General features: G+C 44.6%; 1 protein-coding gene across 1 annotated transcript; it reads left to right on the top strand.

The window, feature by feature from the left end:
- The first annotated feature begins 208 nt into the window (after window positions 1–208).
- LOC308467754 (proteasome subunit beta type-7-like) lies at window positions 209–26,386 on the top strand. Its single transcript, XM_080989464.1, has 8 exons — window positions 209–340; window positions 2,074–2,167; window positions 2,314–2,411; window positions 2,760–2,900; window positions 4,860–4,975; window positions 15,972–16,030; window positions 23,089–23,240; window positions 26,157–26,386. The coding sequence occupies exons 1-8, from the start codon at window positions 267–269 to the stop codon at window positions 26,266–26,268; spliced, it is 846 nt and encodes a 281-aa protein (XP_080845590.1). The 5' UTR covers window positions 209–266; the 3' UTR covers window positions 26,269–26,386.
- Window positions 26,387–26,923: the final 537 nt, after the last annotated feature.

The following is a 26,923-nucleotide window of genomic DNA, read 5'->3' as shown; positions in this document are numbered from 1 at the left end:
CGGGTGGGTGGTTTAAACGCGACGAATGAAGCAGGGCCTTAAGTCCCTTTTCAGCAGCACAGAGAGGAAGGCGAGCGCAGAGGCTCCTCCGCCTCCCTCAGGTTTTGGCGGGAACGCTGGCGGGGCCGTCCGCGTGACTCATCGACAGAAGCGGCGGGGGCGGCGACCTCCCCCTTCTCTCTCCTCGCCTCCTCCCTCAATCCCGCCGAGGCCGCTTCTGCTTCCGCCGCCGCCGCCTGAGGGGAAACCCATCGAGCCCGAGCAAGATGGCGACGCTCTCCGTCTTGCAGGCTTCGCTGGCCGACGCTGCCGGAGGATTCAGCTTCCACAACTGCGCCCGGTCAGTGGCGGCCGCGGGGGGAGAGCGGGGGAGGCGGCGTGGGGGCCCGGCGGGGCGGCTCCGAGGCCTAGCGAGGCCCTCACGCGGGTGGGAGAGAAAGGGCTCTTCTGAAACAACAACGGTAATAAGTAACGCGCGCGCCGGTGCTGCTGCGGTTTCCCCATGGATCTTCCTTAGCGGTCTTCTTATTCGCCTGATCGCTTAAGCCGCCTTGGGATCCGCGGATGCTTCGTTCTTTCCCCGGAGGGGGGTCGGGGGCCGAAGGGGGGAGGAGGAGCCCCCCCTCGGAAGTGGCTGAGCCAGACCTCCAAGGGCCGCCCATGGGGTGAGCGGGCTGGGGGGACCTTGCCTCTCCCCGCCCTTTATCTCAAAGAGAGAAGGAAGGGCTGTCGCTTCGTCACTATCCACCTCTTGGAAAGCTTAAACCTGCGGGTTTCTTAACCTCGAATGGATTTCTTTCCTCCTCAGTAACTAGGCAGCTGCCAGAGGGTGAAAATAGCGCTCAGGTTCTTTGCTTGGGGGGGGGGCGGGGAAACGGGAATAATAAAAATAAAAATAATTTTTATTTAAACCCCACCCTCTCCAGCCAAAACTGGACTCAGAGCAAGCAACATCAAATGTATAACACATTAACATAAAATCAATCAATTAAAATACATCCTCAAATCAGATCAAGATCAGAATAAAATCCAATCAGATGGCAACCCGCAGATTAGGGCTGGGGACCTTAAATGCTCACCAGGCCCAACTATTTGTGCTGTTTGTGTTTGTATGGGCCTGTGAGAAAAATTGGGAAGCCGCTTTCATGCAAGTGCTTATGAAAGGGGAGGGGGAGTCAGGCTGAACCCTGACCAAAGGCCTGGCTGAACAGCTCCATCTTGCGGGCCCTGCGGAAAGATGTCAGATCCACCTTTTTATCCTGCTGGGCGGCTCAGTTGCTTAGAGCCTGATGTTGATAATCCCAAGTTTGCCCAGTTGCAGGTTCGATCCCTGCATGGGACGGCTTCGTATTCCTGCCTTGCAGGGAGCTGGACTAGGACTAGGTGATTCTTCGGGTCCCTTCCAACACTGCGGTGCTATGAATCCCATTTTTTTCCAAATCGTAGCTCCTCCCATAGGAGCAAACGGTTGCTAGTTCCCCCACCCCCAATTATAGCGGGGGGTGGTGGTGGTGGTGGTGGTGGTGGTAGAAGAGAATTGCAGGGGTGGGGGGAGCATGAGGGTTGTTGTTTTTGCTCCAAACTGCTTGTGTGTGCGCTGAAATGCCAAGGGAAAACACACTTGCCTGCTCCCCAATAGGGCGGGTGGAGCATGCAAAAGCGATCCACTGTTGTAGCCAACAGCCCTTGGGCAGGCTTACTTAGAAGGTAAGTAAGGTTGGATTTCATTCTAGCGGGATCTACTTATAACCTTCAATTTCTAAGAGTTAAATTTTAAATGCATGACCAGCTTCCGGGGTGTGTGTGTCCTATAATGAACTAGTCAGGGGGCCAGATTCAGGGAGCGATGGGGGTAGGTTGTTACCTTCCTGACAGTGTTTTCTTCCTTTTATTAAATCGGGAGGAGTGGGGTGTTGGAGGGCTTGGTGCTTGCATTGGTTCCTTTTGCTGCATTCACTTCTTTCTCATCCTCTGGCAGTTAGAGTAGTCAGGATCTCCTTACACTATTTATGGAGAAGACTTTTTTAATTTTTAGCACCAGTGCCTCATTTTCATGATTACCTCCTGTTGTAGGAATTCTCAGCTTGAAGTGGAGGGCACAAAGAAGGGCCTGCGTCTTCCCACAGCCCACAAGACTGGCACCACCATTGCTGGGGTAGTGTTTAAGGTGAGGCCTAATGCTTGTTGCAGTAATATCAGCTTTTTCAGTGTTCGTCCTATGTATGTCTACTCAGAAGTAAGTGTCACTAAGCTTAGTGGGACTTGCTTCCAGGAAAGTGGGCATAGGATTGCCATCTCCCTTTCTTTATCTAGGATGGGATAGTACTTGGAGCAGATACAAGAGCCACTGAAGGGATGGTTGTTGCTGACAAGAACTGTTCAAAAATACACTATATATCTCCAAACATTTAGTAAGTATATATATTACTAACCTTTTTCTAGGCCTGCTTATGATCACAGATTTTCTGGAAGTGGAAAGTTGCAAAGTATTTGTTTCTAATGGAGGGAACCAGGGAAAAGTAGGAAGAAAAAGCATGGGTATTTAATTGTTCATGTTTCACAAAGGGCTTTCTCTGTCCTCTCCTGAGAATGACCACCTGCTTTAATGGACTAAGACTGTCTAGTTAGCTCTTGATTCCTATAGAGTGGCAAATGTGTTCCGGGGGTTTGTGAGGCGGCTGCCAACCAAGTGTGGCCATGGCTTCTAGATAATTATTCAGAAGCTGCTTGTTTACTAAATGAAGTAAATACGTTTGCAGTTGTTGCGGGGCTGGAACGGCTGCAGACACAGAAATGACAACTCAGTTGATCTCTTCTAACATCGAACTCCACTCGCTCTCAACTGGACGGCTTCCAAGGGTGGTCACAGCCAACCAGATGCTCAAGCAGATGCTCTTCAGGTAACTGGCTTGTGGACTAAGCAGTGCTATTGCCACTGTTTGCCTCCTCCCCTTTCTCTCTTCATTCAGTTAAGCAGTATACAGACACATGTAGTTGGGAAAGTTCAGCAGCTGAGTGGCATGTTCTAAAATATGTATGTGTTTAAACAATTTTACAAGCAGAAGCCTCCAAGGGCAGCATTTAAAAATGGAAATTTTTGTGTTTGTCATCAGCATTCAAAATTAACCAGTCTCCAATCTCTTTTTCGACTCAGTAGCGCCACCTAGCAACCAAAATGAGATTTCCAGCTATGTGATTTGTGACCAAGATCTCTGGCTGCGCAGGAGAGCCAAGGGCAGTGTCCTAGGACTGAAGCGTTCCCTTTCTGCTTGCTCCCCAGGGAACTATTTGATGGGCTAAAGGAATGTCTCCCTGGGGCCCAAAGCAGCCTTAATTGTGGTTCTTTCTCACTGCTGTTTTTGTTACCACCCCGAAATACAAGTGTTGAAATACCTCCCATCTAGCCGTGGCTGCCAGGCCACTGCACACTTCTGCACAAAGGCTTGGACTTGCCAGCAATGAGCTGCTGACCATGGGAAAGAGCGTGACCCCCATCACGTCAATCAAATGCGAGCCTGGTGGGAGAGAGGAGGGTGGGTGGGCTGGTGGGAGGGAGGCAGGATTATGCAAAAACGAGATCTCCAGGGCAGAGTCTCTTCCAAGGCTGCTAGGGAAGAGGATGAATTGGAAAGGACCCCTCACTGCAAAAAAAAAAGAGAAAACAATCAGAAGCTTCAGTGTGCCTCATTGCATGGCCCCTTCCTCTACACCACAGTTGCATGTAGACTTTGTGTGGCATCTGTGTGAAGGGAGGGAGTCGGGAGGACTACCCCGTTGCCCCAGCTGTCCAGCCTCACTTCCTCCTGCCCTTTGCTTCCATGCCCTTCCTGCCAAAAGCTTTCACCCTTCTAGCCTCCAGAGCCCATTCTCCCTGTCTGGAGCCACTGGCACATCCTACTGAGAGGGGCAGAAAAATGGCAGCGGAGAGGCAGAGAGTGTGCCCCTTTGCTGTGTGGGTGGCTGCTTGCTGGGGATGGGTGGCTGGCTTGTGTGAGGAATGCCACCTATTCGCTGGCCTAGCAGAACGGGCAAGCAGGAAGCAGCCCTTTACTGCAGAGTAAAGGGCTGCTTCCTGCCTGCTGAATTTGCAAGGCCAGAGAGATGCGGCTCTGTGAGCCTGCCTCCACCCGCCAACACCATGTGTCTACGTCTCTCTGGCTGGGTCGCTCTGTCCTGCAAGCCAGAGACTTTGGGCAATGCGCAGCTGACAGGTGGGCAGACAGGCAACACTTCCTCCCCACCCCTCTTTCTTTGGGAAAGCTTCAAGTCCCTGTGAATCAAACCAGTGGTGAAGGCTGCCTGGTGCGCGGCCACCATGTTTCTTCTTTGCTCAACTTCTGTTTGCACAGCATAAGCTGGGCGGGGGGCGGGGAGTGCAGGTTTTGGGGCAGCTGCTTTTTACTCTCTGGGAAGCCCATCTGTTTTATGAGAGGAGTCTTGACGTTTCAACACTCTTAAGGAACCCCCTTGTTTTCCCGCTCCCTTTTATTGGTTTAAATAGTTTCTGCTAGGAAGGGTGAGGGGAGTGCCCCTGCCTTTAAACTGCCACCACCACTGGTGTTTGTGTGCATTTTGAGAGGGAGAGAAAACTGCACAGAACTGCATGGCTTGGCTTGCCCTGCTCCTGCCCCTGCTTTGGCAAGTTGGCTGTGGTTGTGCTCTTTTGGTGCTGCGCTGCTTGCAGATCCCCCACAATCTTTTTTTCCAATGAAAAGGCACCTAGGCATTCTTGTAGTGCCTGGAATGCAGGTTTAAGATGTCATTAGGCTCTTAGCTTTTATACCCCAGTTTCTAACACTGTTTGGAATGCATTTCTGGTGTTCACACACTCTTATGCTAAACACATTTATGTCTTCCAGGTATCAAGGTTACATTGGTGCAGCCCTGGTTCTGGGTGGGGTAGATGTCACTGGAGCCCATCTTTACAGCATCTATCCTCATGGATCTACTGACAAATTGCCTTATGTCACAATGGGTGAGTCTTTCCCTGTTACAATTTAGGTAACTGCACTGCCCACTAGTGGAAATCTGTCGTAATTAGTTTTTCTTTCCTCATCTTTACTTGTGTGTGTGATTCTGAAATGTCATTAGCGTTGTAGAAAGTGAAAGTAAAACAGGGATCTCATACTCTGTGTGATCATATCTCTTGATGCCTAATAATAATAATTTAAATAATTGGCAAATTGTAAATGGCTTGGTGGGGAGATGGGAAATACAGCTTGTGCACATTTGCCAGAGAAGTGACTCCCAGAGTGTAGCTTCAATGCTGAATGACAAATGGTTTGCTAATTCAAATCCCAAGGTAGGGGTTCTTCATCAGAACATTAAAACAAACACACACAAAGTTTCTGAAATGCCATCAGAACCACTAGAGAAATTACACTGTAAGGGTGATTGCAGATTTCTTAAAGCAGCCCTGTAGCTTATATAGGGGCTGTCAGCAGCAAAAATAATGTTAGCTGACTGAAAATACAGGTGTGTAGCACTTGTCAGTGGAGAGTGTGAGAGCGTCTAATTTAATGTTTTGTTCTTCAAATGGATGCAATAGTTAATAGGCAAATGCAAGACACAGAGCTGTTCCACCAGGCCTTTGGCCAGGGCACAGCCTGACTCCCTCCTTTGGCAATCTTCACAGAACTCTAGCCCAATGGTTGCCATTAATTTGATTTGAATTAATTTTATAATGAAATGATTTTAGAATGTTGTATTATTTTATTGTTGTTAGCCGCTCAGAGCCCGGCTTCGGCTGGGGAGGGCGGGATATAAATTAAAAAATATTATTATTATTATTATTATTATTATTATTATTATTATTACTATGGATGTTTGATGGAGTTTGTTCACATAGATTCAGTTCATTCTGACCCCAATTTCACTTTGCTCTAATGCTTTGCCTGCCTATATGTACAAAAAAAAGAACACCTCTGTGTTTACTAGGGTCAAACATTTTTCTTAAATTACTCGAAGAAATGATGTGTGTGTGTGTGTGTGCGCGCGCACACACACACACACACATCATAGAAGCATCTCTATTACAGATAGCCCTAGTTAGATTATGGAAGAGGTGTACTCCAAAATTACTGCATCTGTTTGGTTGATTTTGATGTTCTTTCATGCCAGTGTTAGGGAAAATTGGAGTCCTGGGCATAGACAAGCAGAGTTGTACAAAATGCTTAGAACAGAGTGTAGCTTTTTTACACCAATAGAAGGTGCCATGGTACCCTACAAAGTAGTAAATTATTCTGTGCATGAAATCTATTTTTGAAAGAATGCTATTATAGGATTTATGGTGTATTATTCTATTCAGACCCTTATATGAATTAACATAAAATATGAAATTGGATTAATATTTATAAATGTGTCCTGAAACTTATAAATTATTAAACTGCTGAACAATAAACCTTGCTGCATTTGTATAGTGAATGATTAGTGACCCAAAACTGCAGGATTCATGTCTGCCTTGCACCAGGAATCCTTTGACCCTGTTTTATTTGAAGCTGTAGAGCATGGCTATCCTATGAATATTGTTCGCTGCACCCAGTGAAAGAAATCTGACTGGTAAGGACTGCTGTCATTAAATGGGAATAGGCTTCTAAGCCTATGAAGCCTGACAGTATTAATCTGTCTGTTTTATCTACCATGCTGCTATTCCTTTAAAAAGAGAAGAAGAAGGCTGCAATTCCATCATGTTTAAAAGCAAACCACACTGAACTCCACAGCACTTGTTTCCAAGTAAACGTGCTTAGGGTTGGGCTATTGCATACCTGACAATGCTTCATTACAGGAATGACATGGGGTATATTGTGCAAATCTCTGGTCTGGTAAATATCAATAATAGTAGTAGTAGTAATAATAATAATAATAATTAATAATAAAAATAATTTATTATTTATACCCTGCCCATCTGGCTGAGTTTCCCCAGCCACTCTGGGCGGCTCCCAATCAAGTGTTAAAAACAGTACAGCATTAAATATTAAAAACTTCCCTAAACAGGGCTGCCTTCAGTATAGACAACTTCAATCTACTGTTTAAATAATTTGTCCAAATGTAGGGCCATGTTTTAAATGTGATATGGCAAACTGAGAGACTGAAGAATGAATTTCTTGCTGCAGTGTGCAGCATACCTAAGGCTTAGGGATTACAATCTTAAAATGATCATAAAACCAGACATCAAAATTCATGCTCTCAAGCTCTGTTTTTGGGATGGATAACTGGCACAGACATGAATGTCTTGCAGTGCCTCTACATTGACACAACCCAGTTTTGGCCTCTTCTGGAAAGAAAGGACCGTAACCTTTTAATGGGCAGATGTGATGCAATATGAACACAGTTTGTGTTTTTAGTACTCCTGTGAAGGCTGACTGATCTCTTATGTGCCAAAATATTAGCATGATTTTTAAACTCAACATTTTGACAAGCTCCACATTTAGTCTGGTGGCAGAGAATACATATTTAAGCCAGAAGGAATTAGCTATCACAGCAGAATAGTAAATACTCAGACCTGCTCATATTTGATCAGATGTTAGGCACACACAAGGCAGCAGTATTGCTATTCCATGATTCCTCCATGTATCTACAAACTGAATACTAATTTCCCCATACCTTTCTCTTGTTGTTTTAAGCAATATTTTACATGTGTGTGCATGTAAGGCCTCTGTATTGTTGCTCAAAACAGGCAAAGAATAGAAATCCAGCATTTTGTTCCTAAATAAGAGACCAGTGTCGTTCCTTAGAAGGAATTTAAAACATACTCAGTGCTTACTCAGGAGTGAAAACATCAAATTAAAGTGTTTATGCTGACAAAGGACAAATGCGGGTTTCAGCAAACGATGCAAGATTATCTGATTGCTGGCTTGTCTAGAAACGTTTCTGGCCATGGCTATATAATGAAATGCATGCATACAATTAAAGGGGTTGAAGTCTGTACTTCAGACTTGGGAAGCAGCAAGATGCATTCTGGTGGTCTCTTGTGGCTAAGGCTGATCTCTTGGCACCAGTATTGTTTCATATTCATAAATCAGCTCTTCATGCATTGGCAATGTCTGTCTGCTGCACAGGCAATGCCACCAAGAGACCAGGCCTCTCAGCCAGGAACCAGAGTGAAAAATGATGCCGATCGATGGGTCTGTGGAGAGCACTGGATATCTACCTAGGAGGAGCAGCAAATTGAATAACAATGAGCATTTGTGAATAAGTGCGCTGTCAGGGACTGTTGGCACTGATGGATTAGAGAAATCTAAATGTTACTCTCTTCACAGTGCATTGTTTGCCAGTGTGGCAGCAGCAAACAGGAGTGCTGGAAGATGCAGAAGGCTATTTAGTAAAAGAAAGCACTCTTCACTGAATGTTTGACGTTCAAAAGGCTGCTAACTGCAGTGTGCAAATGGACAAGTCCAATATCTGTTAAATATGGGACAGCAAGGTCATTTTGAAACACAAAAAGTATCTCTAGGTCATCAGATGTATAAAAAGGAATGCTGTGACTCTGTAATGTAACTGTAAAGAGAACATCATTCAGATATTATTATTATTATTATTGTTATTATTATTATTATTATTATTTATATATCGCCCTATACCCAGAGATCTCAGGGCGGTTTACAGAAAAGAGGGCAGTTCACAGAAAAGATTCCCTTTCTTGTTATTCTTTCTGGGTCTAATAAAAAAAATCACTTTTGAGATTGGTGTAGAACTTATTTCTAGGCTGTTTTTAATTTAAATGCAGGTAGCACTGAGAAACTTATGTGCCCTGATCAGTTTATTTTAAAATATTTTTTAAACCACCTGTTAGGTGCCGGCATGGTTGCTCGAGAGCGAAGAGGCAAGACTCCCACCGGTCTTTTCCAGGCTTTATTGTCTGTACAAAAACATTTACAGTGCAGAGCGCCTCAAGTCCATGTCTGCTCAGTCGCTAGCAGAATCTGGGAGTGGGCGGTCCTTAAACTTTCCCCAGCATAACAGTCTTTTGACCCCCATCCTTCTCCTCTCTCTGCGCATAAACCGACTGCGCAGAGAGGGCGTTGGCAAAGGGGGGCCTGCCTTCCCCCCCACTTTGCTCAGGCTCGGTGTTGCGGCTCTCTCTAGCATCTTCCGATCCCTGCATCCCTTCCCCACTGGAGGCTTCCCTCCTCCCCGGAGGAAGAGCTGCTTCGCACGATCTTCGGAGGCTCCCTGTAACCCAAGTGCCCTTCCACCTCTCACCTCTGAGCTGATGGCAGTTCCCTGACATCCACCCACCCCCCTCAAGCCCCCCTCCCCATTGGTGGGGTCTCTAACAGCATCCCCCTCCTGGACTCTGGTAGAAGGGGGGGGGGAACCCCGGAAAGAATAGTCGTCGTCCTCCGTGGATTCAAAAACTGCTTCCCATCCTCCCGTGTTCCTCCCTGCCGACGGGAAGTCCCAGTCAGATTCCTCCCCCTCAGACAGCTCCTCGACTTCGTTCCGTAGTCCGTCCTCTCCCCCTGAGGATGGAAAGCCTACGAAGTCCCCCTCATCGTCCGTGGGTCCAAACACTTCGTCAAAGAACCTCCCTTGGGGTTTTAGCTTGTGTGGGAACAGAGCATGGAATTCCTCCACCAGATATTCCTCTGTGATGGAGCCTGCAGGAACCTACGCATTTTCTGAGCTGGGTTCCCCCTCCCAGGCCACCAAGTACTCTATCTGGTGCCCTTTCCACCTGGAATCGAATATTTCCGTTACTTCATTACAGCGTTCCCTCTCTACGTGTGGATGGGTGGACACCCCTTCCTCCCTTCCCGGGGAGCCGTGTCCCTCCCTATAAGGCGAAAGTAAGGACGTATGAAACACCGGATGTATTCTCATGCTGTCCAGCAATTTCAGCCTGAATGTCACTGGGTTGACCTGATGGATTACCTCAAAGGGCCCCAGCTGTCTAGGCTGCAGTTTTATGCAAACCCCCCTTAAGGGCAACCCCTGGGATGACAACCACACTTTGTATGACCTGTATGACCTCTCCTGGCCTGCGATGCCTGTCTGCCTGCTTTTTATATACCTCTTTGGCCCTTTCCAGGTTCAGTTGGAGCTGCTGGTGCAAAGCTTCCATCTCTTCTGCAAACTGCTCTGCCGCCGGAACACTCCATTCCCCCTCGCCCGTCCTGGGAAGGCCCTGGGGTGACACCCGTAGTTGGACATAAAGGGGCTCATCCCCGTGGACACATGTTCAGCACTGTTATATGCAAACTCAGCTAGTGCTAATTTCTCCACCCAATCGTTCTGCCTCTGGCTGACGTAGCAGCGTAGGTACTGCTGCAATATGGCATTGGCTCTTTCGGCTTGCCCGTTGGTTTCTGGGTGTCTTGCCGTCAAGAAGCTCACCTCTACCTGCAACAGGCTCATGAGTTTACGCCGGAACCGTGAGGTGAACTGTCTTCCGCAATCGGAGACGACCCTCAATGGGGTCCCATGCAGTCGAAAGACGTGATCCACGAACAGCTTGGCCGTTTCCTCGGCTGTCACCGCGTGGGAACATGCCATGAAGTGACACATTTTGGTCAGCAGGTTGACCGCCGCTGCCGTCTTTCCTCGTGACCTGGGCAGATCTGTCATGAAATCTATGGACACCACCTCCCAGGGTCTCCCCGTTGTCGGTAAGGGTTCCAGTAAACCCGCCGGTGCTGCCCTTGGCCCTCTGGCCCTCTGACACCTGTCACACCCTCTCGCCTCTGAGCTGATGGCAGTTCCCTGACACCACCCCTTATCAGTTAAGATATTTGCACAATAAGACCAAAAGTGGCCATATAACCACAAAAGCCCCACGTATACAATACAGCCAAAACAACTTTACAAGGCAGCAAAATATAATAGGGGGACTACACACGCAAAGCAGCTCAAGCAAGCAGGAAAGTTTTGAATTGGCACTGTGAAAGATGACAAAGTTGGTGCCTATGAAATTATGTGGGGATGTTCCACAATTGAAATGCCACGTCAAGAGGCACGTTCCTCCTTTGCTTGTAGCATGCTCAATAAGAGCCTGGCCCACAGCAGGTTGTAAGATGGTTGTAGGCTGGTGTAGGGGCAGGTGCTGCATCAGGCATTTTAAAAGCATTCTCTCGCAGACGCAGACTGCCTTGTGACCAGTGTTGTGCAGTTCTCTTCAGTGTTGGGGGGCACATGGCATCCAAAGAGCTACATGCAGCTCCTGTCCCCAGATGCAGGCCTGTTGACTGCGGGCTTCTGGCGTTGAAGAGCATGAGCTAGTTGCTGAAGCTGCCTTGAGTATTTTGTGGTGCTTTGGGAAAGCGAGGGTCTGTTACCCAGGCTTGTCACCCAATGTTCTGGTTTAGTGCCTCTTACTTTATTAACACTTTTGTGTAGTTTTTGCCAAGCTATATGCCATGATATCCATTGTTTAAAATGCCAGCTCTGTGTCTTGGTCACACACCAGCATGATCAAGAAAAGGGAAACCAGGGGTGAAGCTGTGCAGAAAGAGGCTGCCTCCCATAGTTGAGAACATAGTTCCTGGACATTCCACCTCCTCTGCTCCCGAGAGTGAGCTGACGAGTGCTTGGGGTGAAAGATAGGGTGTGCGCCCCCCCCCCCCCAGCAATATCCAGTCTTTGAATCCATTAAGGCTCTTCTTTGAAAGTCAAAAATGAGAGTGCTGCAGCTGCAAAGATGGGAATCAGAACCTGGTTGGGGAACGGGCTGGTGATAACTTGCTGTCTGTGTATATATCTTTACAGTATGTTCTCTATTCACGCCCTACTCATCCCCTGCCTTCCAAAATGTTGGGAATTTTGCTAGCATGTGAATGCAAAATGGGCTGTTTCAGAAGGAAGGCCTAGATATAAATTACATAAAAAACAGATTGTTGTAAAATATTTCTTCTGGCACATTACAGCTCTTGTCTTGCCTGTTAAAACTCCAATGTGAGGCTCTTCCAGACACCTTGCTTGCCTCTTAATTCCACCTGATTCTGCTTATTCCTGTTGTGGGGAGCTTGGCAATAAGGCTCGCCTCATAAACTGCATCCAGAGCAGCACTACAGGACTTCACTTTGACCTCCTTGTGGTTCAGCACAGTTCTTCTTCTTTGCTATTTTTGGCAGCTGGCATATTTTGTGCATGTTGCTCTCCTCTCCTGTTCGTCACTTGCAAAGAATTCCTTTTTGTTTCCCATTCCTACCTTTTTGAAAATGGAGCTGTACGTGGCTCCGAGGCAAAAAAAATAGCCATTGCCTGGAGTATAAGAAGATGCTTTGTAAACCCTGAAGGAGCGTCTCCACCCCCATCATTCTGCCCGGATGCTAAGGTCCAGCGCCGAGGGCCTTCTGGTGGTTCCCTCATTGCGGGAAGCAAAGCTACAGGGAACCAGGCAGAGGGCCTTCTAGGGAGTGGCGCCCGCCCTGTGGAATGCCCTCCTATCAGATGTCAAAGAGATAAACAACTACCTGACATTCAGAAGACATCTGAAGGCAGCCCTGTTCAGGGAAGTTTTTAATGTGTGACATTTTAATGTATTTTTAATCTTTGTTGGAAGCTGCCCAGAGTGGCTGGGGAAACCCAGCCAGATGGGTGGGGTACAAATAGTAAATTATTATAAATGTGATGTATTTGGTACTGTAAAGGTAATGATCCTCAACCACAGCAATATTCCATAACAGGAGGAGTCTTTGTCACATTCGCTGGAATTACCATGTTCATTGATTTGTGTCTGTAAATCTGCCTCTACCCTTTAAATTTGATCTATAATTGGACCTCCTTAAATGGTTCAGATAAGATAGTCTGTATTTTCTCAGCAATGTCACTATCAGCGTCTCCCTTTTCATTATACATTCAGCAGACTTAATAAAATCAGCAGGACACCTCCTTTGAAACTCTTTAATCGCTGCCTTTTTCTTTACTAAACCATTGAGGTGGTCAAGTGATGTATACAAATCATTTTAAATGGAAAATATGGCTTTCTGGGTGACCCAGCTAAACAGATAGTGGTATGCAAAACAAGTTAAAAAGTAATAAATGCCAAAAAAATCTAATTGGTATAAAAAAATTGTCGCTAACTTTATTCCGTCTCCAAAAGCAGATCATCCTGAAATACTGTCTGGGCTGCACTGAAACATGATGATGATGTCTATGCAGGGAAGATTCACATTCTCTTCTGAACAAAGCTTATTTAAGATTGCCAAATAGTTCATAGCCGCTCTTTGCATGGACTTGTAATGCCTGGAGCTGACATCGGAAGGGGGGTTCTTCTGTTAGTATTTTTGTAGGACAGCTCTTGAAATCGCCAAATGTGTGTGTTTAAACCTTTGTGTGTGATTCATGTTTGCCACTCTGGTGTGCTCTGCCTTACTGTTTTATAGTGCAAACTAGAAACAATCCAGAAACCAATAAAATAAAACACAATTGAACTGGGGTAGATGAGACTGAATGGCCACCCGGATTCCTATATCTTTCTGTGCATGTGCTAAACCAACCCACTGAAATAATCTGTTCCTTTCAGCTGATCCAAATGATTTTAAAGCCCTAGTCTGCCTCTTCTCAGAGCTTCTGGCTTGGTCATACGTGGCTCAGTATATATTTTTCTAGAAAATATCTCAGCTGTTCTAGAAATGCTGCCCCAATCTATAAAAAAACAACAACTCCAGGATTTAGAGGGGTGCTTCTGGTGCTTCTAAAGGCTTGGTCATACCCAGTAGGATTTTTTTATTTGCCTTGAACAGCAGGACCACCCACCACCCTCTCTCCCATACCACACCACTATTCACTTTTGATATTGAGAATATTTTCAAAAGCATTTGGGAAGGGGGCTGGGGTTCAAGAAATAAAAGCTGAACGTGCTCCCACTAAACCCTGGTACAGCTTCCGCAGGGAGCTTAGTATGAGTTATCTATATCTATATATCTGTATATATATATATATATGTATAGATATATATATATATTAGATTTTCCAATTTAACAATCCAATCAAATCACATTAAATATTCCAAACTATTACATATACATATCAAATAATCCAAATATTCTGCCAAATTATAATTTTTTTATTATTGGGACTTCCCATGCTTTGGTGCCGGAGGAGACCCTTGAGAGTCCCATGGACTGCAAGAAGATCAAACCTATCCATTCTTAAGGAAATCAGCCCTGAGTGCTCACTGGAAGGACAGATCGTGAAGCTGAGGCTCCAATACTTTGGCCACCTCATGAGAAGAGAAGACTCCCTGGCAAAGACCCTGATGTTGGGAAAGATGGAGGGCACAAGGAGAAGGGGACGACAGAGGACGAGTTGGTTGGACAGTGTTCTCGAAGCTACGAACATGAGTTTGACCAAACTGCAGGAGGCAGTGGAAGACAGGAGTGCCTGGTGTGCTCTGGTCCATGGGGTCACGAAGAGTCAGACACGACTAAACAACAACAACAACAAATGCTTGAGTTCGGGGGGGGGGGGGGGCTCTGATCATCTCATGTTTCTGCTGCTTTTGCCAGTCATTTCTAATAGTTCCTTTAAATCTTGCTGTTGTTTTCCTTCTTTCACTGTCTCCAAGTTGTTTCCACAGGTGAGTTGAAATAAAATCGTATGTTTCTGTGTGGATTTAATTGTGTGATACCCCTCTGTCCATGCAACATCTCCTCACCCACTGGTATTTCTGCCGAATCAATCCAAAAATATTTTCGCTGCTGGCAGCCGCTATCTGCTCTCAGTTCCAATGAAACAATTCTTGGCGTCTGCTCATTAATTTTCCCAGACCGGTTGCATCAAACATTAGCCTTTCCAGGGGAGATTTACCAAATCATGCTTGAAATACAAATATAATGACATATTAAGAGCTCACCTCCCCCTATGACTATTTATAACTCTGCAGCTCGGTCTTATTCCATCATGGCGGATTTCCAAATTAAAACTGTGTCATCACTCCTTCGACTCATTCTAGGAAACGGTCCAAAATTTTTTAACATCTCTCCAGCAGCTAATGAGATCCTGCTTCTGTCTAACATCAACAATTGCGGAATCTTTTATCTTCTTCCAGACAATTCAAAGATCAAAATCTTTAATTATATAATATTGTTATTTCCACACAGTTTATAGTTTAAAGCCATATTTATATCAACGAATATAAACTTTTCATTCTCGCTTGCTATAAATGATGTAAATGATTTTTCTGGGGTTTTTTGCCAAGTATTATAATAAATCTGAGTCCTATAGTAGAAAAAGCTTTACCCCCCCCCCATTTCCATTCCATTCCAACATACCAGCTTAGATGTTATCCTTCCACTCTGTCTCTTTAGGGACCTCAGTGGCTGGCTTAATTGGCAGATTAATTTCCCCATCCTCGCTCAAAGCATGTGCAAAACATAAATCCAATTTTTTTATCTTAAGAAATGGAACTTGGGCGCTCCTGGGGACAGCGTCCGGGAGATCCAGACTCCCTCGGGGGCTTTCCATCCAGTGCCCCCACCCCCTCCTTCTTTACGAACTTGGGGGTTGTTAGTGGGCATCTGCGGATGAGACTGCATCTTCCCATCTTGGTATGAGTTATCAACCTGCTTTTCCCCCTTGCCTTTCTTCAGAGTAAGGCTCTGTTTGTTATTGAGCTTGAATAAGAGATGCTGCTCTAAAGTAGCAAAACAAATGTACAATCCTACCTCGGGTTGAATGTGCTTCAGGTTGAGCGCGTTCGGGTTGCGCTCCGTGGCAACCCGGAAGTAACAGAGTGCGTTACTTCCGGGTTTCGCCGCATGCTCAGACGCTCAAAATGATGTCACGAGCATGCGCGAAAGCGGCAAAACGCGGCACACGCCGTCGCGTCTTACGTTCCATTCAGGATGCGAACGGGGCTCTAGAACGGATCCCTTTCGCATCCTGAGGTACCACTGTATAGGAATGTAAATGAGTATTTGTAAAGTTCTTGTCTCATCGTTGCCTTTTCTGTTCTGTCATTTGAAAACCATAATGGTGTATTGGACGTAACATTAGTGAAAATTAAAATGAAAACTTCTTGCTCTTTTCAGGTTCAGGTTCATTGGCAGCTATGGCAGTTTTTGAAGACAAATTCAAGCCTGACATGGAGGTAAACATTCTCTCTGCCTCCTGTACTCCCACTGTTTATTTGTGTAATTGTGATAGTAGCATAGTGTGATTTGTAGGATGGGGTTGCTTATTAGTCTTTAATCCTTTGAATGATCTTTAATGGTTGGTTTTCAGTTACAGCAATGCCACAACAGTCTGAAGAGTCACTTTGTTGTCTTCTGTGGGGATTATCCAAAGTATTGTTTCTGTGCTAATAAATATGCTAATAAATATGCACAAAACTTGAGTTAGACACAAAACTGTAAAATGTGTTTACCTATGTTCTCATGGAAAAATCAGTACAGGTCTGACACCTGTGCCTTGTGGATGTAATTGCATGAATTCTGCAGGATGTGTTAAACACGTAACTGATGTTTCCTCAAATGCTGGTGTTTCCAGATATTTTGTGCCTGGCTCTTTACGATATGAGTGCAAAAGTGAAACGTATGGGTGATTATTGGGTCTGTAATCTGAAAACAAGATCATGGCCACTGGTCTCATCACCTCCTGGCAAATAGAAGGGCAAGAAATGGAGGCAGTGAGAGATTTTACTTCCTTGGGCTCCATGAGCACTGCAGATGGCGACAGCAGTCACGAAATTAAAAGACGCCTGCTCCTTGGGAGAAGAGCAACGACAAACCTAGACAGCATCTTAAAAAGCAGAGACATCACCTTGCCAACAAAGGTCCGTATAGTTAAAGCTATGGTTTTCCCAGTAGTGATGTATGAAAGTGAGAGTTGGACCATAAAGAAGGCTGATCGCCGAAGAATGGATGCTTTTGAATTATGGTGCTGGAGGAGACTCTTGAGAGTCCCATGGACTGCAAGAAGATCAAACCTATCCATTCTGAAGGAAATCAGCCCTGAGTGCTCACTGGAAGGACAGATCCTGAAGCTGAGGCTCCAGTGCTTTGGCCACCTCATGAGAAGAGAAGATTCCCTGGAAAAGACCCTGATGTTGGGAAAGATGGAGGGCACAAGGAGAAGGGGACGGCAGAGGATGAGATGGTTGGACAGTGTTCTCGAAGCTACCAGCATGAGTTTGACCAAACTGCAGGAAGACAGGAGTGCCTGGTGTGCTCTGGTCCATGGGGTTACGAAGAGTCGGACACAACTAAACGACTAAACAACGCAACAGTCTGTGCATGTTCTTCACAAAGCCACATTCTGTGCCCTTGAGGGTTTTTTTAAGTGGAGACTGGCATTGAAGTCACTTTTTGTGGCTTAGTGGTTCTCTACTCCCAGCTTGTCAAGGGTGAAATCCTCAGTACTCAGTGGTACCTCGGGTTACATACGCTTCAGGTCACAGACTCCGCTAACCCCGAAATAGTACCTCTCGTTAAGAACTTTGCTTCAGGATGAGAACAGAAATCATGCGGCAGCGGCGCGGCAGCAGCAGGAGGCCCCATTAGCTAAAGTGGTGCTTCATGTTAAGAACAGTTTCAGGTTAAGAACGGACCTCCAGAACGAATTAAGTACGTAACCAGAGGTACTACTGTACCATATTTGTGTGTTGAAACAGCAGAATGGCTAAAAATGGGAGCAGAAATAGTATGTTTCTAGTTGCTTAAAGGCCAACCTGATTTAAACAATTGTCATGTACACAACCAAGCTGCATTTTTAATTGGCTGCTGAATTGAGCATAAACAGGAATCCATTAATTTTGGTTGGCCGTGGTAGCTGATGCTACTGCCTCTGAGTGTCTGAAAACAATGGACTTTGCTTTCTGAGTCCTTTGAAGGAAGCCCAGTACAAAGTAATGGAAGGAAGAGCCCCTACCTGTCCCTTGCCAGAGGTGTTCGCTCTTGGAGATTCTATTTATCCTCACAGAGAAGAGCAAAATGTGACTCAGCACTCAGTTGAAGTCGACAGCTTGTCTTGGGAAAGGAATCACCTTCAACCCAACATTTTTACTTGATGGGTGATTGTATTAATGAGTTGGATCTTAACTGCTTCTATCCTGGTAATATCGCTACTTTAGTCACAGTGAACATCTAGATAGGCCAGGCTCCTGTGTCACCCTCGCAGAGTTCACAAGACTCAGATTAGCAGGCCAGTGCTAACCCAGCAATTCTTAGCTTTTATTCTTGATTGGGAATGGATGTGTTGAGAATGGAGAAGACCAATACTTTGTGTGCCTGTGGTGTCACTTGTCAAGGTGCAGAAGCATCACAAAAGAGGGGCTGCCCCATTTGCCCCAGGGTCTTCACACCTGACTGTACTGCCTTGGCAGTCTTTTCATTTATTTATGATTTTACTGGTTTATTCATTTCCATACCACTCTTCATCCAAAAATCATCACCATTACTATATTAATAATGCTTTAGACAGAGCAGCTTGCTCTGTCCTCTGACCAGAAGAAAGAAGCAAGTTTCCATTTTGAAACCGCTTATAACCACATTTATATGGAAGAATTGAAGTGAGGATCCCCTCCAGTCTTGCCACATTCATTCTCCTTCATCTTTCAGCCAGGGAACACGCCCCTCCCTAGTTGAAAAAAACAAATGTTTTATTGGCTAATCTGGTTTTATGGGAGGGAGAGAATTGTATCCTGCTCTGACTACTGTAGATAGCATGGACTACCAAGTGCATGTGGGTTTGGATGGCAAAAAGGCTTTAATTCTGTTTGTGTGTGTGCTTTTCTAACTATGAAGGGAGGCTCTATCTTGGTCAGAATGAAGTACCCCTTTTTAGATGGGTGTTCTCTAGCACAAATTCTTGGAAGGTTTAGTAGCATAACAGGTTGCATGATGACAGCTCCTGTGAAAAGACTGAACAATATTTGGTAAATCTCTGTACCACTCAAATGTGTTAATGTTGAATTGGTCAACTGCTGATGCACATGCAGTGAAAATAACTTTAAAAATCTTGGTGCCATGGTCATTAAAATGTGTAGAAAATTAATATTTTTTCTGTCAAGATTAATGCAGCTCCTTTGTTTGCTAATTGTCAGAATATCTTGATAGAGCTTTTAAAGGGCAGTGGTGTTCTTCAAGACCATCACATCACTGATAAATTATTCAAAGGCAAACTGTCCTGAGGGTGCAGGACAGTTTGCCTTTGAATAATTTATCTGTGATGTGATGGTCTTGAAGAACACCACTGCCCTTTAAAAGCTCTATCAAGATATTCTGACAATTAGCAAACAAAGGAGCTGCATTAATCTTGACAGTAAAAATATTAATTTTCTACACATTTTAGTGACCATGGCACCAAGATTTTTAAAGTTATTTTCACTGCATGTGCATCAGCAGTTGACCAATTCAACATTAACACATTTGAGTGTTTGTTTACAATTTATTTTTAGATGTTTACAATGTGCAGAAGACAAATCATACAGCATGGCATTTTTGCTAAATGCCCCAAAGACAAGGACTCTTATATTGAACTTTTGACCTATGTGTCTTGTGATTCCATTTGGAGATTCATCTTCTTTTTTCAACTTTATTGTTATGTCAGAAAAGGTAGGTTTGCATGGTGCGTGGCGTGGCTGAAGTAGTAATGTTTCCTTGCTTCTCTGAAAAGCTCCTACCTGCAGTAACCCGTTGCAGAGCACCTGTGTTCTTGTAAAATGTAGTTAACAGAACAGCCTGAAGGTTTGCTGTGCCAGAATGTGAGCCAAGGATAAGCTGTAGCAGCACACATGTTGATGGTCAAGGCCCAGCATTACTGCCAGGAAGTCTCATCCATGCATGCAAAGTTTATTGTTGTGCAAAGCGCACTTCAAATATCAGCCCCCATACAAGGGGTGAATTCTCGTGATGAAACTTGATGGCCCTTGTGGTCTCTTCCAACTCTATGATTCTATGATTCTATAAACAACCTCTTGTTTATTTATTGTTGCCAAAACTTGTGTGTCTATGGTGTCCGTCATAGTTATATAGGCAACCTAGACAACACCCCCCCCCCCACTCCTAGATGTTAAAATTCTCAAACAGAGTGGGGGACCCATGACCTCATAATTTCTCTTGCCTTGAGATCTGGAAGATTACTGTGTGGTTACGTCACCTGTTTGATTTCCTGCCTCATTGAAGCAAACATTCACATGGCATTTGGTCTGTAACATGGAAAGCTACCACCTTTCAGTTCCCCGTGTGGAACTGGGAAGTTGTGAATCTTTTGTGTTCCTAATGCTTTTACTCCTTGCTGCTGAATGGTAACTAGAACAGCCTGGCTACTGCATTAGGAAAATCACCAGTGAGGTAAAATGCTTCACAAATGTACACAGCTTGCTGTAGCATTGTATGCTGGAGGCCGGGTTAGGGTCACTTCATCCAGCTATTTCTGGATGCAAGGAAGAAATTGCTTAATTGGGTGAAGGTCAGTACAGGAGTAAATCTAGTCAGCTTGGCTAAAGTGGTGCCCATTTTGAAAATTATTTGTATGGCAGCATAAGCTTCTGTGCTGCATTATTTTTTATGGGTCCTTCAATGAATCAGTTCATGAACAAGTTTGACCTTTTATTATGTAACTCACTAAATTAATATGAGAGTGTATATCTTGTACTGAGATTTTTTTTATACCCATCACTGCTTTTAAATTAATACAGCTGAGGTACTGTGCGCAAAATAAGTTTTCAGTGCTATCCTATGAATGTTGATTTGGAAGTAAGTCCCACCAAGCTCACTTGGATTCCTGGGTAAATAAATGCACCTTGGATCACCACCTTTCCATGGATGCTAGATGATTCCGTGTGTTGTGGGGTGGGGGAGGAAGGGAAACTTGTGGCCCTCCAGATGTTGTTGGACTTCTACCAGCCCCAGCCAGCATGGGGCAGTAGTTATGGATGATGGAAGCTTTAGTCCAACATCTAAAGGGCCCCTGCTGTAGGAAATTGTCTCTTTAATTTTAGCAACTAGAGACTTTGTGTATGTGGGGTGACCTCACATTGATTTCCTCTGCCACTGGTCTCCTGCCTTTGTGATAGCAGACAGCAGTGTTCTCCAGTTACAAAACTTGTGTTTCTTAATGACTTAGGAACTTGTGTGAAAAGCATTGGATGGAGTGGAGAACTGGCACCACAAATTGGGTGCTCTATACTCTTCCATCTGCAAATCAGTGAAGTGACCAAGGCACTTACATGTAAAACAAATGTGGAAATGTTGTGTGCTGGGGATGGGGAAGGGGAGAAACAGACCTGACTTTGGGACTCTTGCCACTGCTGTCGGAGAGGGAGGTAATCTATCAGTTTTGGAGCATCTACAAAATGCAACTCTCCTGACAACGGGTTTAAAGTAAAGATTTAATACCATCCTCTCTCTACTATGATGTTGCAGTGACAGTTTAAAACTCATTCTCTAAATCTCAGCAGACTTTACAGCCAGCAGTGGGCCAATATAGAGTTTAATGGCATTACAGCACATAAATCATCTTTTAAAGATGCTACCAGTAGCTCCAAAATTAAATGCAGACAATGTCCTCAGTTATAAATAATTTATCAAACACCATTTCGGATGAGCCTTCATGCTGAGTTATTTATTTTAGCCTTTACTGTTCAATTCCTCAGATACGTTTTGAGAGATCCATTACTGGTCAGTTTAATGAACTTGGGGGTCTGCTGTGCCCCCCTCCAGCAGTTTGGCACATCTGTGGTGACCATTACATGGCTGGTCCAGACCTCTTTGTGCCTTTTACAAGTGCTGCCCATTTGTCATGTGGCGGTAAATGGAGGAGCACATTGGAGCCTTGGGACCCATTGCGTGATGCAGCAATGGAGGCAAGCCGAGCGCTCCATAAAGGGCTGCTTGTCACAGCTGACTTGTATTACAGTCCATCACTCTTACTGTAATCTCATTTAAGGAGCAGCCGTGGGCCCCAGAGAAGAATATTCCCAGTTAGCTTGGGCTTTGTAACCATAAAGGAGGAAGTGCTCCTTTTATATACTCAGAACTTTTAGGGTACTTTTTTAGATTAATTATTGCCCTGCGTCATTTGTGCTACCATCGTTAAGACTGCGACTGTCAGCACATTCAATATACACCTCTGTTTTGCAGCTTTAAGAACTTCATTCGGTGGTAGAAATTAGCATATGTGGCATGTATGCAGGGCCAGTTTTTCCTGAGCAATGTTTCACAATGCCATTCTTGAGCAAAAACAATATTCCACTCGTATGCAACTGTTTTTTAATTAATAGGATTTAATAAAATGGATGTTAAAAATGTTACATGGGCCTGATGGTGGTAGGTGGTACTTGATTTGGTAAAATGGAGTTTGGTTTTGTCAGTTTAAACGTGTAAAATGGCTTTGAAAGCATGCTAAAATAGTGTTGAATTTGGCACAGAGCAGGCAAGCAGCTGTATTTTCAGTCTGAGGAAGAATGCCTCTGTTTTTCTGGTAGTATCAAGTATTATGTTTGCTTATTTCAGTACATCTTTTTTCTTTCTAAACTGAGGAATGTCGCTGAGATAGGGTCACATGAACATGTCTGAGGCTTGTCCAAGGACTCGTATTTGATGACAAAAATCCCGGAAGCCCATCTTTCACAGGGGGGTGGTTTCTGCTTTTAATTCTGAACCAGGACAAAGCTTAGGTTGAGTGTGTTCTGAACAGTAATTTTGTTCAGTGGAAGCAAATGAGGCAAGCAGAATGCAGACCTCTCTGCCTGTGTCACAACTGAGCTGTGAGACTCTTGGGGGCCTCTGCAGAAAGCACCATATATGGATAATGATGCTGGACTGCAACTCCCAGCAGCTGTTGAACACATCCAAAAATATCTGAAGGACCACAAATTACTCATCCCTTAGATCAAAATTCCCTCCTTCCCTTGCTTGCTTTTCCAAGTGGATTTTGGTTTGGATGTTCTCTTCCTTGGAATAGTTACAGCATTTATGGATACACTTCATTGCTTATTTGAATTGAGCAATATTTCCAGTTGCGCAGGTTCTACCAAAAAGATCTTGGGCCTTTCAAACAGATCCTGTCCTGCATTTGGTTTCTATGGAAGTTTTGCTTCAGGAGATGATTACTCCAATGGAGGCTGATGGCTGGCATTGTGCAATTGCTTGGAAATATGGGAAGGGGGGGCAAATGTCTGATACCCACTTTGAATTTTTTTCCTAGGAGGAAGAAGCCAAACAGCTTGTGAGAGACGCCATAGCAGCTGGCATATACAACGATCTGGGCTCTGGCAGTAACATTGATATTTGCATCCTCAGTAAGAACAAGCTGGACTTTCTCCGTCCCTACGATATGCCCAACAAAAAGGGGGAAAGGTGAGCGTGTCCCTGTTTAAATTGTTTCCACAGACAAGAGAGTTAAACCTTCAGGTACCAGGAACAGGCAGATTATGCCTTCAGAGTGCAAACACTTGTAATTGAAATGTTACAGGTAATCGTATCCCAATTGTTGAGGCTGCACACTGTTCTAGCTTAGATAATTAAAACACACTCTTGAAAAATAAATGCAACAAGAATTGTTCTGCCTGAAGTAGTTGTCAGCCTAAGAGAAAGTCTGCTAGTTCCAAAAGTGGAGTGAGTTCATTTTAATAGGAACGAAGGGTTTTTTCGAGAGAAATGCACAAAGACTCCTGGATAAACTTAGCGGTTATGGAATATGAAGAGAGGCCCTCCTGCACATCAGAAATGGTTAGATAGCCGGAAGCCAAGAGAGTAGAAATACAGGTGGCTCCCCATTTATGTGGGAGTTCCATTCTGGGCCCCTGCACACATACGCAAAATTGCATTAAATGGGGAGCACCTGGTGGCTTGTGAGGAGACCAACCCCAGAGCCAAAAGACAACCTTTTCAGGAGGGTTTACTCATGAATGAGCCTGAAGGGTGGCATCAGGGCTTTGTTGAGCTACTCGGCCTCCCTGCCTGGCAGCTGCAGTTGCCTCTTCCCAGCACATCAGCTGAGCAAGCCCTGCCACCCCCTGGCTTGTGAGTAGAACCTCCCCAGAGCCCTGGGGTGGGTGTCCTTGTGAGCCAGGATTCACGCTGCTCCCCATTTCCAGATACCTCTTCTGGGTCCCTGGCACCACACGTGTGTGCAGTCATGCACAAATAGATTGCACATAAATGGGGACTTGCTTATAAATTGACAGTTCTCCATATGAAAAGAATGTGGGGATGTAGAAAGCGGAGACCTCCAAGGATCAGTATTGAGACCTGTGCTTTTTAACTTGTTTATAAACTATCTTTGCTTCGGGGTAAGCAGTGAGGTGGCCAAATTTGCTGATGATACTAAATTGTTCAGGTTTGTTAAAACAATTTGAGACTGTGAAGAGCTCCAAAGGACCTCTCCAAACTGAGTGAAAGGGAGGCAAAGGAGCAAAGGCAGTTGAGTGTAAATAAGTGTAAAGTGATGTATTTTGTGGCAATTTTTTTTTAAATTTCACATATACACTCATAGGGTCTGAACTGGCAGTGACTGATCAGGAATGAGACCTTGGGTTTGTAGTCGATAGCTCAATGAAGATGTTGACTCTGTGTGTGGCAGCTGTGAAAAAGGCAAATTCCGTGCTAGGGATCATTAGGAAAAGAATTTAAAATAAAACTGCCAACATCATTGTGTCATTATACCAATCTATGGTGGAACTGCCTTTGAAATACTATAAACGGCTCTGGTCCCCTCACCTTAAAAGGGTAGAGTTGGAAAAAGTTGAGAAACGTGCAACCAAAATGATCAAGGTGGAGTAACAGGTTGATATCGTTGAGACTTTTAAGTTCACAGGAAAGGCAAGCAAGAGGTGACCTGATAGATGTTTATAAAATTATGCATGACATAAAGTGGCTAGGGAGGTTTTCTCCCTCAACAACAACAGAACTCATAGACATGCAATGAAGCTGAATGTTGGAAGAATCAGGATATATAAAGTACTTCATGCAGCACATAGTTAAACTATGGAACATGTTCCCACAGGAGGCAGTGATTACTTTAAGAGAGGTTAAGGCTACCAGGGGCTACTAACCAAGATGCCTGTGTTCTACCTTCACTGTCAGAAGCAGTATGCTTTGGAATACAAGTTGCTGGTAATGGCAGGTGGGCAGAGTACAGTTTTGCTCATGTTCTGCTTATGGGCTTCCTCCATGTATCTGGTTGGCCACTGTGAGAAGAGGATGCTAGACTGGGTGGGCAATTGGCCTGATCCAGGAGGCTGTTCTTATGTTCTTAAAGTGCAATTGTCCAGCGCAAATAGTATGGTGTGAAAAGGCAGTAGCTGGGATTGTGACCCTTTAGGGAGACCAGTATTCCCTGTACATCTGCTGTGTCTTTGCCAAGGACATGGCTGTTTCAAAGTAGGGAAGAGTAAGAACTTTCAATTTTTGTTTGCAAGGGAATAGCCACTTTGCTGTGCAGTTTTCCATTCTGTTCCGTGCACCAGGTTATTCTTGGAGTTGCACTAGGATGTGGGCAATAACAAGAACTGCATCATTTTGCATGGCAGCAGCTATTTACTTCTTTCAAAGACTAGAAAGGACCATTTGGGAACATACTACTTACCGACCTTGAAAAAGGATCCTGTCTTTGCAGGAGCCACTTTCCCTGTGCTTGTAACCTTCTGTAAAAAGAAAAGGCTTATTGTAATCAGCTTTCTGGGTCACTGTCCTAATGCAATCCACAACTCCCAGAAAGGTCACCTGGGGTTTCCACTCATAGCCTCCAACTGGGCTAACTGGCGGCACTGACATTCTCTCTGTCCAGGAGAGGTTCTTCAAAAGCCATAGTGCAAGAGGGATATGGGTTACAAATACAGAATGAGGTGCTCTTGGCAGGGGTCGAAGCTCTAACTTGACTTTCTGCTCCAAAATGGAGTCTTCCTTTCCAATAACTTTGTCTTAGAATGTATTCACATGCAGCATTAAACAGTTGTATTTTAATCTATGTGTACAGATGCCTCCCTCTTGGCCCATGTCTAACTGCCCTGCAGCAGAGGAAATAAGCTGGAGTCTGGCTTGTTGTGACTTGTAACTCAGGGCCTTGTGGTTTGTTTCCTCTGTGTGGTAGTCAGAAGTGGGTGATTAACTTGCTGTGTTCTATTTGGGAAAAGGGCAACTTTACTCAGTACAGCAACTAGATCTAAGTATATATCTCAATCTCCATCTGCCCCCCTTGTTAGTGGGATTTCTGGCAGACACACATTACTCTCTGTAATTGCTTCTCTATTCTCCCCCTCCACCCTCAAACAGGCAAGGGCGATACAGCTGTGAGAGGGGAACTACAGGTGTGCTCTATACGAAAGTTACACCCTTGGATCTTGAAGTGGCAGATGAGACAGTGCAAACAATGGATACATCTTGACTTACTGGGAACTTCTGGGCAGTGGAAGAGGATTGAGAATTTTCATACCTGAATTCTGCATCTGTATGCTGGCATTAATGTTCTGTATGCAGATTTAATAAAAACCAATATGAATTGACCGGTTGACTTGCGTAATAACTGGGGCAGGAAAAAATAATTTTCTAAAATGATTATTTGCTTCAGTAGGTCAACCCAGTTGTACATCCAGCCTATTATGTGACCCTAGCCACTTCACAAGTAGAGCAGCAGTCATTCTTAGATGCAAAGGTTAACAGATCTTATCCCCTGTGTGCTAATGGTGTATTTATGCTGAAGCTGTCTGGTGACCAACAAGCAATAGCCTAAGATTGTGTGGACTAAAAGCCTGCTTCATTCGATAAATCTGCTGAAGCAAGTTTTAGGTCATGAAAACTTGTGATGTAAATTTGTTGGTCTTTAAGGTGCTTAGCAGATTCCTTGGTTTTGTATGCAATATCCTTTTATATTGCTTTTATATTTAATCATTTCCCATATTTTTCATAACTCAAGAGGAATAAATAAAGTGTGGTCACAGCATTTTTTGCTGAACACTTTCACGTACTTTAAGCAGGTATGGCAGAGGCAGGGGGTTACAGATCATTTAGTAAAGCAACAAAGCAAAAGTAACAGGCATAAG

This window comes from Podarcis pityusensis, assembly GCF_964106645.2.
Source record: "Podarcis pityusensis genome assembly, chromosome: W".
Taxonomy (NCBI): domain Eukaryota; kingdom Metazoa; phylum Chordata; class Lepidosauria; order Squamata; family Lacertidae; genus Podarcis; species Podarcis pityusensis.
The sequence above is the reverse complement of the archived record's forward strand: the minus strand, read 5'-3'. Positions and strand labels throughout refer to the sequence as shown.

What these genes read in the sequence shown, in the direction of transcription:
- LOC308467754 (XM_080989464.1), top strand. Translation starts at nt 267, where the DNA reads ATGGCGACGCTCTCCGTCTTGCAGGCTTCGCTGGCCGACGCTGCCGGA. An exon ending in AGCTTCCACAACTGCGCCCG is followed by an intron (nt 341 to 2,073) that starts GTCAGTGGCGGC and finishes CTCCTGTTGTAG; the next exon opens with GAATTCTCAGCTTGAAGTGG. An exon ending in CTCAAGCAGATGCTCTTCAG is followed by an intron (nt 2,901 to 4,859) that starts GTAACTGGCTTG and finishes TATGTCTTCCAG; the next exon opens with GTATCAAGGTTACATTGGTG.